General features: G+C 39.1%; 1 protein-coding gene across 1 annotated transcript in view; it reads left to right on the forward strand.

Annotated features, from left to right (window-relative positions):
• Nucleotides 1-17410, forward strand: part of LOC146572191 (uncharacterized) — a 23769-nt gene continuing 6359 nt past the window's right edge. The window contains exons 1-14 of the mRNA XM_085278476.1: nt 1-125; nt 772-850; nt 1156-1233; nt 4101-4145; nt 7037-7081; nt 8717-8761; nt 9557-9634; nt 10397-10441; nt 11237-11314; nt 12077-12121; nt 12917-12994; nt 13757-13801; nt 14705-14834; nt 15034-15128. Of these exons, the coding sequence (XP_085134602.1) occupies nt 1-125; nt 772-850; nt 1156-1233; nt 4101-4145; nt 7037-7081; nt 8717-8761; nt 9557-9634; nt 10397-10441; nt 11237-11314; nt 12077-12121; nt 12917-12994; nt 13757-13801; nt 14705-14834; nt 15034-15128 (1011 nt within the window). The remainder of the gene's footprint in view (nt 126-771; nt 851-1155; nt 1234-4100; nt 4146-7036; nt 7082-8716; nt 8762-9556; nt 9635-10396; nt 10442-11236; nt 11315-12076; nt 12122-12916; nt 12995-13756; nt 13802-14704; nt 14835-15033; nt 15129-17410) is intronic.

A 17410-nucleotide genomic window follows, 5' to 3' on the forward strand; every position in this document is an offset into this window, starting at 1 on the left:
ATGCATCTGATTGTTCGAAAGCGTCAACCAAAGAGCTGCTGGTCACGGCAAGATACAAACTCGCCGGAGCTCTGCATGAACGGCACATCCGGGACCTTCAGCACTCAGGAGAGATTTATCTTGAGGTATGTATTTACCTTTGATATCCATGCGTCGACGCAAGCTCCGCGAGGTAAAGTTGTATGTTTAACAAGCTAATTAAGGTTAGTTAAACGGAATTAAAACAATACACAACCGATTTGAACAAATTGAAAGTGGTGAATGATGATAAATGCTAAAAAATTACTTAAGATTTATCTTTAACAATAGATATTAGAAGTTAAATTTAACTGTTTTTAAATTCCCACCGGAGTTAAAGGGACCTGCGGCCTTGCATGTGCTCTGCATCTTCAACTGCAGAGACAGTCAGTCTAAGCTCAGTGTAGCTAACTGCAACACACTTTTTTTTTTTCAACACAAGATATGCTTGGGGGGATTTAAATGATAATATTAATGTTTTCTTATTCAGCACAAATCAATAATATTATAGTTATTTGCTCACGGTCTGGTTCTCTGGCCCAGCGTTTCTGATGTTATTCTAAGGTTTTTGAGTTTCTTATGTTTAATGGCGGGTTAGTTGAGTTTGGCTTAACGTTATTAATATCGTTTTAAGGAGTTTATGTTAGGGCTGTATATTACCACGTTTGTATTTTCATGCCATGTTTCCTGTTTTATTTTGAAAGAGTCTGTTGCGTTCAGTTCATTAATCTCACTTCCCTGTTGTGTCAATAGAATCATTTGTGCAAGCTACTACCCTGCTGTCCCTCTGTCGTGTCTCAACCTCCAACAGGAAAGTAGAAGTCCTCATATGGTAGGACCAGTGATTGTAGTGTGTGTTACACTGTCCTCATATTGTTTTAAGCTGTGAAGGACAGGAGTGTGTTTCAGTTGCCTTCCTCATGTGGTAGGACCAACAACTCTAGTGTGTGTTACACTGTCCTCATATCGTTGGGTAGCAGAACCGTACAGTGTTAAGTTTCTATAGAATCTGGTATAAGGAAGTCAGATCCTTCTGTAATAATATTCACTGATACAAATATGATCTGTAGTTAATTAAATAGTCGGGATTTATACTAGAGAATGTTTCTGACGTTATATTGTTGTCTTTTGTTGCAGACACCAGGTGCCGAGGTCCTGTCTCAACCTCCTTCAGACCAATTGATGAGTGACACACCCACTTCATTCTTCCAACAGGTGAAGATGGATGTTGCAGACAGGACATATCCTAACTTTTGCAGCCGTTACGATAATAACGCGCTGTTTGCACGATGAGCACAGCTTCCAAGCTCCCCTAAATTGACCGTGCGCTTCGTGTTGTGTGTGCGCGAGTCTGTGCATTTAGTGGCGTCTGTGCAGAAATTACTAGTAAGACAAGGCTGCAAACTATTCTCACAGACTTCAAGTGTGCACTTGAATCCAAAACGATCTCTCTCTCTCCCTCCGGCTCTGTTGAGATGCCACTGGGAGAGTAACGACTGCCCCTCCCCCCCCTCTGCTCAGCAAACAGGTGGCTGTTTTTGCACCCCTCCCCCTCTGCTCTGCAAACACGTGGCTGCTTTTGCACCCCTCCCCCCTCTGCTCAACAAACACGTGGCTGCTTTTGCACCCCTCCCCTCTCTGCTGAGGGCAAAAACAAGGCTCATGTGCAAAGTGAAGCAAAATAACATTGACAGAGGTTCAGAGAAAGGAGAAAAAAACGGAGCAGGCTCCCGTTGTTCACTTCAAGGAGGCGGCTCCACGGGCCGTTTTGTTTGTGACCGACACACACAGTATATATATATATATATATATATATATTCTCAATCACATTCACACCACTCTCTTATATCAGTTCCACTACATCAAGACTATTTTATGGTGGTCAGCTGTTTTATTGTCATGTATTTTGCATAGTAAGATAACCATGTCCTCCATTCAAAAGCACTGAAAATGTCTATGGTGGTGCTGTACCTAATATTGTGCTCATTTGATCCAAAACCTATTTTTCCTTTATTTTGAAGGCTGAGGCTTAGATCCATTAGGTATTCACGAGAAAGGCATTATCGCATGTCAGGATTACAGTATATCGAAAATATGTGATTATAATGGGAGTCAATGGGGCCCAAACGGATACAAGGGTAAAAGGAGGTAGTACATATGTGAATCTTCTTTACTATACACCACACCATAGAGGGGATCATTGAATTTCAAAAATAATCCTAAAACACACATCCTGGCCAAGTTTCATGCAACTAGTCTTTAAAATGACTGATATATTGAGAATCAAAAATCCAAAGTTACCCAAGCGGGTCCCTTTTTTCGCTAGGGTAAAACGAGGGTTAAATAGTCGGGATTTATACTAGAGAATGTTTCTGACGTTATATTGTTGTCTTTTGTTGCAGACACCAAGTGCCGAGGTCCTGTCTCAACCTCCTTCAGACCAATTGATGAGTGACACACCCACTTCATTCTTCCAACAGGTTACACATTATTTTTTTGTATTTGGCATCAAGTATATGTGTCAGTTGGGCCTAGTGCATAAATGAAATGCACTTTAATTGTACTAAAACAATCAGTTTTAGTCGAAGTTAACCGAAACCAACATTAGCATTAGGATAAAGTAATTGTCTATACCATTTGTTAGTCCAAACTTTCCCTTAAAGCATCAGCTTGATCTTTATTCTGACAAAATTTGATATTTTTGTCGTTTTACACATGTTTTTGTCAAAATAAGCTCCCGCTGATCAGTTTACATGATTTAATTTCTGGGGAAATAGATGGCTGTACATCAGTGTTGGGTTTAGAGCTTTTATTGACAACAGCAGGAGAAGTTAGAGGTCAGGAATGTGAACTCTACATGTGTTCAGTCGTCATGTCCTCATATTGTTTTAAGCTGTGAAGGACAGGAGTGTGTTTAAGTAGAAGTCCTCATATGGTAGGACCAGTGATTGTAGTGTGTGTGTTACACTGTCCTCATATTGTTTTAAGCTGTGAAGGACAGGAGTGTGTTTCAGTTGCCTTCCTCATGTGGTAGGACCAACAACTCTAGTGTGTGTTACACTGTCCTCATATCGTTGGGTAGCAGAACCGTACAGTGTTAAGTTTCTATAGAATCTGGTATAAGGAAGTCAGATCCTTCTGTAATAATATTCACTGATACAAATATGATCTGTAGTTAATTAAATAGTCGGGATTTATACTAGAGAATGTTTCTGACGTTATATTGTTGTCTTTTGTTGCAGACACCAGGTGCCGAGGTCCTGTCTCAACCTCCTTCAGACCAATTGATGAGTGACACACCCACTTCATTCTTCCAACAGGTTACACATTCTTTTTTTGTATTTGGCATCAAGTATATGTGTCAGTTGGGCCTAGTGCATAAATGAAATGCACTTTAATTGTACTAAAACAATCAGTTTTAGTCGAAGTTAACCAAAACCAACATTAGCATTAGGATAAAGTAATTGTCTATATCATTTGTTAGTCCAAACTTTCCCTTAAAGCATCAGCTTGATCTTTATTCTGACAAAATTTGATATTTTTGTCGTTTTACACATGTTTTTGTCAAAATAAGCTCCCGCTGATTAGTTTACATGATTTAATTTCTGGGGAAATAGATGGCTGTACATCAGTGTTGGGTTTAGAGCTTTTATTGACAACAGCAGGAGAAGTTAGAAGTCAGGAATGTGAACTCTACATGTGTTCAGTCGTCATGTCCTCATATTGTTTTAAGCTGTGAAGGACAGGAGTGTGTTTAAGTAGAAGTCCTCATATGGTAGGACCAGTGATTGTAGTGTGTGTGTTACACTGTCCTCATATTGTTTTAAGCTGTGAAGGACAGGAGTGTGTTTCAGTTGCCTTCCTCATGTGGTAGGACCAACAACTCTAGTGTGTGTTACACTGTCCTCATATCGTTGGGTAGCAGAACCGTACAGTGTTAAGTTTCTATAGAATCTGGTATAAGGAAGTCAGATCCTTCTGTAATAATATTCACTGGTACAAATATGATCTGTAGTTAATTAAATAGTCGGGATTTATACTAGAGAATGTTTCTGACGTTACATTGTTGTCTTTTGTTGCAGACACCAGGTGCCGAGGTCCTGTCTCAACCTCCTTCAGACCAATTGGTGAGTGACACACCCACTTCATTCTTCCAACAGGTGAAGATGGATGTTGCAGACAGGACATATCCTAACTTTTGCAGCCGTTACGATAATAACGCGCTGTTTGCACGATGAGCACAGCTTCCAAGCTCCCCTAAATTGACCGTGCGCTTCGTGTTGTGTGTGCGCGAGTCTGTGCATTTAGTGGCGTCTGTGCAGAAATTACTAGTAAAACAAGGCTGCAAACTATTCTCACAGACTTCAAGTGTGCACTTGAATCCAAAACGATCTCTCTCTCTCCCTCCGGCTCTGTTGAGATGCCACTGGGAGAGTAACGACTGCCCCTCCCCCCCTCTGCTCAGCAAACAGGTGGCTGTTTTTGCACCCCTCCCCCTCTGCTCTGCAAACACGTGGCTGCTTTTGCACCCCTCCCCCCTCTGCTCAACAAACACGTGGCTGCTTTTGCACCCCTCCCCTCTCTGCTGAGGGCAAAAACAAGGCTCATGTGCAAAGTGAAGCAAAATAACATTGACAGAGGTTCAGAGAAAGGAGAAAAAAACGGAGCAGGCTCCCGTTGTTCACTTCAAGGAGGCGGCTCTACGGGCCGTTTTGTTTGTGACCGACACACACAGTGTATATATATATATATATTCTCAATCACATTCACACCACTCTCTTATATCAGTTCCACTACATCAAGACTATTTTATGGTGGTCAGCTGTTTTATTGTCATGTATTTTGCATAGTAAGATAACCATGTCCTCCATTCAAAAGCACTGAAAATGTCTATGGTGGTGCTGTACCTAATATTGTGCTCATTTGATCCAAAACCTATTTTTCCTTTATTTTGAAGGCTGAGGCTTAGATCCATTAGGTATTCACGAGAAAGGCATTATCGCATGTCAGGATTACAGTATATCGAAAATATGTGATTATAATGGGAGTCAATGGGGCCCAAACGGATACAAGGGTAAAAGGAGGTAGTACATATGTGAATCTTCTTTACTATACACCACACCATAGAGGGGATCATTGAATTTCAAAAATAATCCTAAAACACACATCCTGGCCAAGTTTCATGCAACTAGTCTTTAAAATGACTGATATATTGAGAATCAAAAATCCAAAGTTACCCAAGCGGGTCCCTTTTTTCGCTAGGGTAAAACGAGGGTTAAATAGTCGGGATTTATACTAGAGAATGTTTCTGACGTTATATTGTTGTCTTTTGTTGCAGACACCAAGTGCCGAGGTCCTGTCTCAACCTCCTTCAGACCAATTGATGAGTGACACACCCACTTCATTCTTCCAACAGGTTACACATTATTTTTTTGTATTTGGCATCAAGTATATGTGTCAGTTGGGCCTAGTGCATAAATGAAATGCACTTTAATTGTACTAAAACAATCAGTTTTAGTCGAAGTTAACCGAAACCAACATTAGCATTAGGATAAAGTAATTGTCTATACCATTTGTTAGTCCAAACTTTCCCTTAAAGCATCAGCTTGATCTTTATTCTGACAAAATTTGATATTTTTGTCGTTTTACACATGTTTTTGTCAAAATAAGCTCCCGCTGATCAGTTTACATGATTTAATTTCTGGGGAAATAGATGGCTGTACATCAGTGTTGGGTTTAGAGCTTTTATTGACAACAGCAGGAGAAGTTAGAGGTCAGGAATGTGAACTCTACATGTGTTCAGTCGTCATGTCCTCATATTGTTTTAAGCTGTGAAGGACAGGAGTGTGTTTAAGTAGAAGTCCTCATATGGTAGGACCAGTGATTGTAGTGTGTGTGTTACACTGTCCTCATATTGTTTTAAGCTGTGAAGGACAGGAGTGTGTTTCAGTTGCCTTCCTCATGTGGTAGGACCAACAACTCTAGTGTGTGTTACACTGTCCTCATATCGTTGGGTAGCAGAACCGTACAGTGTTAAGTTTCTATAGAATCTGGTATAAGGAAGTCAGATCCTTCTGTAATAATATTCACTGATACAAATATGATCTGTAGTTAATTAAATAGTCGGGATTTATACTAGAGAATGTTTCTGACGTTATATTGTTGTCTTTTGTTGCAGACACCAGGTGCCGAGGTCCTGTCTCAACCTCCTTCAGACCAATTGATGAGTGACACACCCACTTCATTCTTCCAACAGGTTACACATTATTTTTTTGTATTTGGCATCAAGTATATGTGTCAGTTGGGCCTAGTGCATAAATGAAATGCACTTTAATTGTACTAAAACAATCAGTTTTAGTCGAAGTTAACCAAAACCAACATTAGCATTAGGATAAAGTAATTGTCTATACCATTTGTTAGTCCAAACTTTCCCTTAAAGCATCAGCTTGATCTTTATTCTGACAAAATTTGATATTTTTGTCGTTTTACACATGTTTTTGTCAAAATAAGCTCCCGCTGATCAGTTTACATGATTTAATTTCTGGGGAAATAGATGGCTGTACATCAGTGTTGGGTTTAGAGCTTTTATTGACAACAGCAGGAGAAGTTAGAAGTCAGGAATGTGAACTCTACATGTGTTCAGTCGTCATGTCCTCATATTGTTTTAAGCTGTGAAGGACAGGAGTGTGTTTAAGTAGAAGTCCTCATATGGTAGGACCAGTGATTGTAGTGTGTGTGTTACACTGTCCTCATATTGTTTTAAGCTGTGAAGGACAGGAGTGTGTTTCAGTTGCCTTCCTCATGTGGTAGGACCAACAACTCTAGTGTGTGTTACACTGTCCTCATATCGTTGGGTAGCAGAACCGTACAGTGTTAAGTTTCTATAGAATCTGGTATAAGGAAGTCAGATCCTTCTGTAATAATATTCACTGATACAAATATGATCTGTAGTTAATTAAATAGTCGGGATTTATACTAGAGAATGTTTCTGACGTTATATTGTTGTCTTTTGTTGCAGACACCAGGTGCCGAGGTCCTGCCTCAACCTCCTTCAGACCAATTGGTGAGTGACACACCCACTTCATTCTTCCAACAGGTTACACATTATTTTTTTGTATTTGGCATCAAGTATATGTGTCAGTTGGGCCTAGTGCATAAATGAAATGCACTTTAATTGTACTAAAACAATCAGTTTTAGTCGAAGTTAACCAAAACCAACATTAGCATTAGGATAAAGTAATTGTCTATACCATTTGTTAGTCCAAACTTTCCCTTAAAGCATCAGCTTGATCTTTATTCTGACAAAATTTGATATTTTTGTCGTTTTACACATGTTTTTGTCAAAATAAGCTCCCGCTGATCAGTTTACATGATTTAATTTCTGGGGAAATAGATGGCTGTACATCAGTGTTGGGTTTAGAGCTTTTATTGACAACAGCAGGAGAAGTTAGAAGTCAGGAATGTGAACTCTACATGTGTTCAGTCGTCATGTCCTCATATTGTTTTAAGCTGTGAAGGACAGGAGTGTGTTTAAGTAGAAGTCCTCATATGGTAGGACCAGTGATTGTAGTGTGTGTGTTACACTGTCCTCATATTGTTTTAAGCTGTGAAGGACAGGAGTGTGTTTCAGTTGCCTTCCTCATGTGGTAGGACCAACAACTCTAGTGTGTGTTACACTGTCCTCATATCGTTGGGTAGCAGAACCGTACAGTGTTAAGTTTCTATAGAATCTGGTATAAGGAAGTCAGATCCTTCTGTAATAATATTCACTGATACAAATATGATCTGTAGTTAATTAAATAGTCGGGATTTATACTAGAGAATGTTTCTGACGTTATATTGTTGTCTTTTGTTGCAGACACCAGGTGCCGAGGTCCTGTCTCAACCTCCTTCAGACCAATTGATGAGTGACACACCCACTTCATTCTTCCAACAGGTTACACATTATTTTTTTGTATTTGGCATCAAGTATATGTGTCAGTTGGGCCTAGTGCATAAATGAAATGCACTTTAATTGTACTAAAACAATCAGTTTTAGTCGAAGTTAACCGAAACCAACATTAGCATTAGGATAAAGTAATTGTCTATACCATTTGTTAGTCCAAACTTTCCCTTAAAGCATCAGCTTGATCTTTATTCTGACAAAATTTGATATTTTTGTCGTTTTACACATGTTTTTGTCAAAATAAGCTCCCGCTGATCAGTTTACATGATTTAATTTCTGGGGAAATAGATGGCTGTACATCAGTGTTGGGTTTAGAGCTTTTATTGACAACAGCAGGAGAAGTTAGAAGTCAGGAATGTGAACTCTACATGTGTTCAGTCGTCATGTCCTCATATTGTTTTAAGCTGTGAAGGACAGGAGTGTGTTTAAGTAGAAGTCCTCATATGGTAGGACCAGTGATTGTAGTGTGTGTGTTACACTGTCCTCATATTGTTTTAAGCTGTGAAGGACAGGAGTGTGTTTCAGTTGCCTTCCTCATGTGGTAGGACCAACAACTCTAGTGTGTGTTACACTGTCCTCATATCGTTGGGTAGCAGAACCGTACAGTGTTAAGTTTCTATAGAATCTGGTATAAGGAAGTCAGATCCTTCTGTAATAATATTCACTGATACAAATATGATCTGTAGTTAATTAAATAGTCGGGATTTATACTAGAGAATGTTTCTGACGTTATATTGTTGTCTTTTGTTGCAGACACCAGGTGCCGAGGTCCTGCCTCAACCTCCTTCAGACCAATTGGTGAGTGACACACCCACTTCATTCTTCCAACAGGTTACACATTATTTTTTTGTATTTGGCATCAAGTATATGTGTCAGTTGGGCCTAGTGCATAAATGAAATGCACTTTAATTGTACTAAAACAATCAGTTTTAGTCGAAGTTAACCAAAACCAACATTAGCATTAGGATAAAGTAATTGTCTATACCATTTGTTAGTCCAAACTTTCCCTTAAAGCATCAGCTTGATCTTTATTCTGACAAAATTTGATATTTTTGTCGTTTTACACATGTTTTTGTCAAAATAAGCTCCCGCTGATCAGTTTACATGATTTAATTTCTGGGGAAATAGATGGCTGTACATCAGTGTTGGGTTTAGAGCTTTTATTGACAACAGCAGGAGAAGTTAGAAGTCAGGAATGTGAACTCTACACGTGTTCAGTCGTCATGTCCTCATATTGTTTTAAGCTGTGAAGGACAGGAGTGTGTTTAAGTAGAAGTCCTCATATGGTAGGACCAGTGATTGTAGTGTGTGTGTTACACTGTCCTCATATTGTTTTAAGCTGTGAAGGACAGGAGTGTGTTTCAGTTGCCTTCCTCATGTGGTAGGACCAACAACTCTAGTGTGTGTTACACTGTCCTCATATCGTTGGGTAGCAGAACCGTACAGTGTTAAGTTTCTATAGAATCTGGTATAAGGAAGTCAGATCCTTCTGTAATAATATTCACTGATACAAATATGATCTGTAGTTAATTAAATAGTCGGGATTTATACTAGAGAATGTTTCTGACGTTATATTGTTGTCTTTTGTTGCAGACACCAGGTGCCGAGGTCCTGTCTCAACCTCCTTCAGACCAATTGGTGAGTGACACACCCACTTCATTCTTCCAACAGGTTACACATTATTTTTTTGTATTTGGCATCAAGTATATGTGTCAGTTGGGCCTAGTGCATAAATGAAATGCACTTTAATTGTACTAAAACAATCAGTTTTAGTCGAAGTTAACCGAAACCAACATTAGCATTAGGATAAAGTAATTGTCTATACCATTTGTTAGTCCAAACTTTCCCTTAAAGCATCAGCTTGATCTTTATTCTGACAAAATTTGATATTTTTGTCGTTTTACACATGTTTTTGTCAAAATAAGCTCCCGCTGATCAGTTTACATGATTTAATTTCTGGGGAAATAGATGGCTGTACATCAGTGTTGGGTTTAGAGCTTTTATTGACAACAGCAGGAGAAGTTAGAAGTCAGGAATGTGAACTCTACATGTGTTCAGTCGTCATGTCCTCATATTGTTTTAAGCTGTGAAGGACAGGAGTGTGTTTAAGTAGAAGTCCTCATATGGTAGGACCAGTGATTGTAGTGTGTGTGTTACACTGTCCTCATATTGTTTTAAGCTGTGAAGGACAGGAGTGTGTTTCAGTTGCCTTCCTCATGTGGTAGGACCAACAACTCTAGTGTGTGTTACACTGTCCTCATATCGTTGGGTAGCAGAACCGTACAGTGTTAAGTTTCTATAGAATCTGGTATAAGGAAGTCAGATCCTTCTGTAATAATATTCACTGATACAAATATGATCTGTAGTTAATTAAATAGTCGGGATTTATACTAGAGAATGTTTCTGACGTTATATTGTTGTCTTTTGTTGCAGACACCAGGTGCCGAGGTCCTGCCTCAACCTCCTTCAGACCAATTGGTGAGTGACACACCCACTTCATTCTTCCAACAGGTTACACATTATTTTTTTGTATTTGGCATCAAGTATATGTGTCAGTTGGGCCTAGTGCATAAATGAAATGCACTTTAATTGTACTAAAACAATCAGTTTTAGTCGAAGTTAACCAAAACCAACATTAGCATTAGGATAAAGTAATTGTCTATACCATTTGTTAGTCCAAACTTTCCCTTAAAGCATCAGCTTGATCTTTATTCTGACAAAATTTGATATTTTTGTCGTTTTACACATGTTTTTGTCAAAATAAGCTCCCGCTGATCAGTTTACATGATTTAATTTCTGGGGAAATAGATGGCTGTACATCAGTGTTGGGTTTAGAGCTTTTATTGACAACAGCAGGAGAAGTTAGAAGTCAGGAATGTGAACTCTACATGTGTTCAGTCGTCATGTCCTCATATTGTTTTAAGCTGTGAAGGACAGGAGTGTGTTTAAGTAGAAGTCCTCATATGGTAGGACCAGTGATTGTAGTGTGTGTGTTACACTGTCCTCATATTGTTTTAAGCTGTGAAGGACAGGAGTGTGTTTCAGTTGCCTTCCTCATGTGGTAGGACCAACAACTCTAGTGTGTGTTACACTGTCCTCATATCGTTGGGTAGCAGAACCGTACAGTGTTAAGTTTCTATAGAATCTGGTATAAGGAAGTCAGATCCTTCTGTAATAATATTCACTGATACAAATATGATCTGTAGTTAATTAAATAGTCGGGATTTATACTAGAGAATGTTTCTGACGTTATATTGTTGTCTTTTGTTGCAGACACCAGGTGCCGAGGTCCTGTCTCAACCTCCTTCAGACCAATTGATGAGTGACACACCCACTTCATTCTTCCAACAGGTTACACATTATTTTTTTGTATTTGGCATCAAGTATATGTGTCAGTTGGGCCTAGTGCATAAATGAAATGCACTTTAATTGTACTAAAACAATCAGTTTTAGTCGAAGTTAACCAAAACCAACATTAGCATTAGGATAAAGTAATTGTCTATACCATTTGTTAGTCCAAACTTTCCCTTAAAGCATCAGCTTGATCTTTATTCTGACAAAATTTGATATTTTTGTCGTTTTACACATGTTTTTGTCAAAATAAGCTCCCGCTGATCAGTTTACATGATTTAATTTCTGGGGAAATAGATGGCTGTACATCAGTGTTGGGTTTAGAGCTTTTATTGACAACAGCAGGAGAAGTTAGAAGTCAGGAATGTGAACTCTACATGTGTTCAGTCGTCATGTCCTCATATTGTTTTAAGCTGTGAAGGACAGGAGTGTGTTTAAGTAGAAGTCCTCATATGGTAGGACCAGTGATTGTAGTGTGTGTGTTACACTGTCCTCATATTGTTTTAAGCTGTGAAGGACAGGAGTGTGTTTCAGTTGCCTTCCTCATGTGGTAGGACCAACAACTCTAGTGTGTGTTACACTGTCCTCATATCGTTGGGTAGCAGAACCGTACAGTGTTAAGTTTCTATAGAATCTGGTATAAGGAAGTCAGATCCTTCTGTAATAATATTCACTGATACAAATATGATCTGTAGTTAATTAAATAGTCGGGATTTATACTAGAGAATGTTTCTGACGTTATATTGTTGTCTTTTGTTGCAGACACCAGGTGCCGAGGTCCTGCCTCAACCTCCTTCAGACCAATTGGTGAGTGACACACCCACTTCATTCTTCCAACAGGTTACACATTATTTTTTTGTATTTGGCATCAAGTATATGTGTCAGTTGGGCCTAGTGCATAAATGAAATGCACTTTAATTGTACTAAAACAATCAGTTTTAGTCGAAGTTAACCAAAACCAACATTAGCATTAGGATAAAGTAATTGTCTATACCATTTGTTAGTCCAAACTTTCCCTTAAAGCATCAGCTTGATCTTTATTCTGACAAAATTTGATATTTTTGTCGTTTTACACATGTTTTTGTCAAAATAAGCTCCCGCTGATCAGTTTACATGATTTAATTTCTGGGGAAATAGATGGCTGTACATCAGTGTTGGGTTTAGAGCTTTTATTGACAACAGCAGGAGAAGTTAGAAGTCAGGAATGTGAACTCTACACGTGTTCAGTCGTCATGTCCTCATATTGTTTTAAGCTGTGAAGGACAGGAGTGTGTTTAAGTAGAAGTCCTCATATGGTAGGACCAGTGATTGTAGTGTGTGTGTTACACTGTCCTCATATTGTTTTAAGCTGTGAAGGACAGGAGTGTGTTTCAGTTGCCTTCCTCATGTGGTAGGACCAACAACTCTAGTGTGTGTTACACTGTCCTCATATCGTTGGGTAGCAGAACCGTACAGTGTTAAGTTTCTATAGAATCTGGTATAAGGAAGTCAGATCCTTCTGTAATAATATTCACTGATACAAATATGATCTGTAGTTAATTAAATAGTCGGGATTTATACTAGAGAATGTTTCTGACGTTATATTGTTGTCTTTTGTTGCAGACACCAGGTGCCGAGGTCCTGTCTCAACCTCCTTCAGACCAATTGGTGAGTGACACACCCACTTCATTCTTCCAACAGGTTACACATTATTTTTTTGTATTTGGCATCAAGTATATGTGTCAGTTGGGCCTAGTGCATAAATGAAATGCACTTTAATTGTACTAAAACAATCAGTTTTAGTCGAAGTTAACCGAAACCAACATTAGCATTAGGATAAAGTAATTGTCTATACCATTTGTTAGTCCAAACTTTCCCTTAAAGCATCAGCTTGATCTTTATTCTGACAAAATTTGATATTTTTGTCGTTTTACACATGTTTTTGTCAAAATAAGCTCCCGCTGATCAGTTTACATGATTTAATTTCTGGGGAAATAGATGGCTGTACATCAGTGTTGGGTTTAGAGCTTTTATTGACAACAGCAGGAGAAGTTAGAAGTCAGGAATGTGAACTCTACATGTGTTCAGTCGTCATGTCCTCATATTGTTTTAAGCTGTGAAGGACAGGAGTGTGTTTAAGTAGAAGTCCTCATATGGTAGGACCAGTGATTGTAGTGTGTGTGTTACACTGTCCTCATATTGTTTTAAGCTGTGAAGGACAGGAGTGTGTTTCAGTTGCCTTCCTCATGTGGTAGGACCAACAACTCTAGTGTGTGTTACACTGTCCTCATATCGTTGGGTAGCAGAACCGTACAGTGTTAAGTTTCTATAGAATCTGGTATAAGGAAGTCAGATCCTTCTGTAATAATATTCACTGATACAAATATGATCTGTAGTTAATTAAATAGTCGGGATTTATACTAGAGAATGTTTCTGACGTTATATTGTTGTCTTTTGTTGCAGACACCAGGTGCCGAGGTCCTGTCTCAACCTCCTTCAGACCAATTGGTGAGTGACACACCCACTTCATTCTTCCAACAGGTTACACATTATTTTTTTGTATTTGGCATCAAGTATATGTGTCAGTTGGGCCTAGTGCATAAATTAAGTGCCCTTTGATTATATTAAAATAATCAGTTTGATTGAAAGTTTCCCATATTCAACATTAGCATTACTTGTTTGTGAACATCTTAGGAGAAAGAAATTGGCATATCATTTGTTAGTCCTAACTTTCCCTTTAAAGCATCAGCTTGATCTTTATTCCTACTAAATTTGATATTTCTGTGTTACATTGTCCTCAGATTGTTTTAAGCTGTGAAGGACATGAATTTGTTTTTTTTTTAGCCTTTCTCAATTGGTAGAACCAACAACTCTAGTTTGTGTTACATTGAAACTGAACAGCAGGGATGTTTGTCATGAAGATAATAACACTATCTGATTTCAAACAATCACACTGTGATGAGTATTATTAGTAGATTATGTTCACATGTAAAATATTCATATCAAATGGTAAATATCCTATATTTATATAGCGCTTTACTAGTCCCTAAGGACCCCAAAGCGCTTTACACATCCAGTCATCCACCCATTCACACAGACATTCACACACTGGTGATGGCAGCTACATTGTAGCCACAGCCACCCTGGGGCGCACTGACAGAGGCGAGGCTGCCAGACACTGGCGCCACCGGGCCCTCTGACCACCACCAGTAGGCAACAGGTGAAGTGTCTTTCCCAAGGACACAACGACCGAGACTGTCGGAGCTGGGGCTCGAACCGGCAACCTTCTGATTACAACTCTTGAGCCACGATCGCTTGAGCCCAACGCTGACTTTGCCTACAATGCAGAGAAAAAAGCAAACAGACCTATTGCATGCATTGATTCTCATATTTCACTGTTACTTTTCAAAGGCTCAAGGACCAAGTATTCTGGGGGTTCCAAGCCACACGCTTTACTCAGCTGCCCTGGACAACATGAAGGGCACCTCTGCCTCAATCACCCTGAACAACAAAAACATTAGCAACACTTCACCAAGAAGGGGTAAAGGCACCCAAATACAAAATGTTTTAGGTTAATATACTTGTGATCAAAGAACAAGTTTGTTTTCAGACATGACACTATTCAGAGCTTTTATCATAAATCATTTCATCTTATTTGATTCCCAGCAGAACACAGCACTTCAAATGGTTCATTCCAAGCATCCTTAAAGGAGCAATAAGCAATATCTTTTCACTGCTAGGTGTGCTGTTTTGCACTGCCTGTGAACCAAACCAAAGTCTATGGCTGGAGATCAACACAGAGAGAGGGATTGTGACTTCATGCTGTACTCCAGATGTAATTACACCTCTAGTTCTTCACATAGTCATTTTTAATTCCTTCAACCTAAGTATGATGAATTGTGCTTATTGCTCCTTTAAAGTGCTCCAGTAGAAAGCAAGGTTTAAGAACATTTTGTATTCACATTATAAACTAGAATATTTTCTATCTTTTCTTGCATTCACATTAAGATATTTTCTTTTGTTTCCATTTATGACAGCTGGGACGGTGAGAAGCAAGTGGACAAATGATGAAGTGAAGGTTGCTGAGCGGCACGTTTCACTTCATAAAAAGCTGCAAAGTACCAGGTAAAAAGGAATGTGACTGCTGCCTCCAAGCAGAGCCGGCAGCTCTGAAAGACAGAGACTGGGTTGTCATAAGGTACTACAGCCACAACAGGATCATAGCATTAAAAGAAAGATGCAAGAAAAAAAGAAACAAGCAAGAGAGATACTTTGTTACTTCCACAGTTATGTCAGTATTGCAGTTTTCTGTATTGCATTGTTCTTACTCATAAATCTGTGGTTTATGCTGGGTGCTTTTTGCAATTAAATGATAAAAAAGGCAGATAATGTTCCACGTTTTTATTCACATGAACATTCACTACAAAATGAATTAATGCATTACAATATCAAGACTTAAAAAGTAGACTGACCACATTTGACCCATGTCTTTTTTTTTTAAAGTCTTTACACAGCTCAGATTTACTGTTTTATTAACACATAAATGTCTGATATTTCTGTCAGAAGTTACCCAACTGGTGAGCATTACTATTGTGCATCCATGTCTATTATATTGTAATCTCAAAAGGAGCCAAGCTAAAAATGCAGAACCTACCGTTACCTGGTCCTTATAAGTCATGTATACTTGAAAATTATGTGTTTCCATGGGCTTCACAATTCACCTAAACATGAAATATCTGTGTGTGACCTTATGGTACTCATAAGTCACATAAACCTGACAGTGTCCTCACAAGTAGCATTAAATTCAGGTTTGACCAAAATTTAGCCCTAGCCAAAATCTCAACAGATGGGTGTGTTCCTGGAAGCATGGGTCAAATTTTTTGAGATTCCCATGCCTCTAGGACCTTCGGAAAGGCACGTTCCCATTTGTCACATTTTTGTCATACGTACTGATATATCACGAAAACACGTATGTGTGTGTGTGTGTGTGTGTGGCATGTTCAGTATATGAGAACTGAGCCATACAAAGATGATGTGCATGTGTGAAAACTTCTGATTCTGTGGTTATGCTATTTTACATTTTTTCATTGTATTTATTGTTCTCTAATTGATTTATCTCTTAATTAAAAAACAGCGTCCTCTCCACTGAGCCGGAGTAAAAAGCCACAAACACACACAACTCACAAGCTTTAAAGCAGGGGTGTCAAACATAAGGCCCAGGGTCCAGCATAGACTTGCCAAAGACTCCAATCCGGACCACTGGACGGCTTTGAGCGCATGAATTCATGACTCTTAACTGTAGGTTTTACAGTTTGACTGATTAGTTTAGAAATTATTCAGACGTTATATCTTTGCAGGTGGTCTCCTCACTACAGGAGTTCACTCTGCAGCTGGGGGAGAGATATACAGTGGGGAAAAAAAGTATTTAGTCAGCCACCGATTGTGCAAGTTCCCCCACTTAAAATGATGACAGAGGTCAGTAATTTGCACCAGAGGTACACTTCAACTGTGAGAGACAGAATGTGAAAAAAAATCCATGAATTCACATGGATTTGTAAAGAATTTATTCGTAAATTAGGGTGGAAAATAAGTATTTGGTCACCTCAAACAAGGAAAATCTCTGGCTCTCACAGACCTGTAACGTCTTCTGTAAGAAGCTTTTCTGTCCCCCACTCGTTACCTGTATGAATGGCACCTGTTTGAACTCATCATCTGTATAAAAGACACCTGTCCACAGCCTCAAACAGTCAGACTCCAAACTCCGCCATGGCCAAGACCAAAGAGCTTTCGAAGGACACCAGGAAAAGTATTGTAGACCTGCACCAGACTGGGAAGAGTGAATCTACAATAGGCAAGCAGCTTGGTGTGAAAAAATCAACTGTGGGAGCAATCATCAGAAAATGGAAGACATACAAGACCACTGATAATCTCCCTCGATCTGGGGCTCCACGCAAGATCTCATCCCGTGGGGTCAAAATGATCATGAGAACGGTGAGCAAAGATCCCAGAACCACACGGGGGGACCTGGTGAATGACCTGCAGAGAGCTGGGACCAAAGTAACAAAGGTCACCATCAGTAACACACTACAACGGCAGGGAATCAAATCCCGCAGTGCC

Source organism: Mchenga conophoros, linkage group LG6 (genome assembly GCF_057382185.1).
Source record: "Mchenga conophoros isolate Kocher_MC1m ecotype Shallow Benthic linkage group LG6, M_conophoros_male_GT1.1, whole genome shotgun sequence".
Classification (NCBI taxonomy): domain Eukaryota; kingdom Metazoa; phylum Chordata; class Actinopteri; order Cichliformes; family Cichlidae; genus Mchenga; species Mchenga conophoros.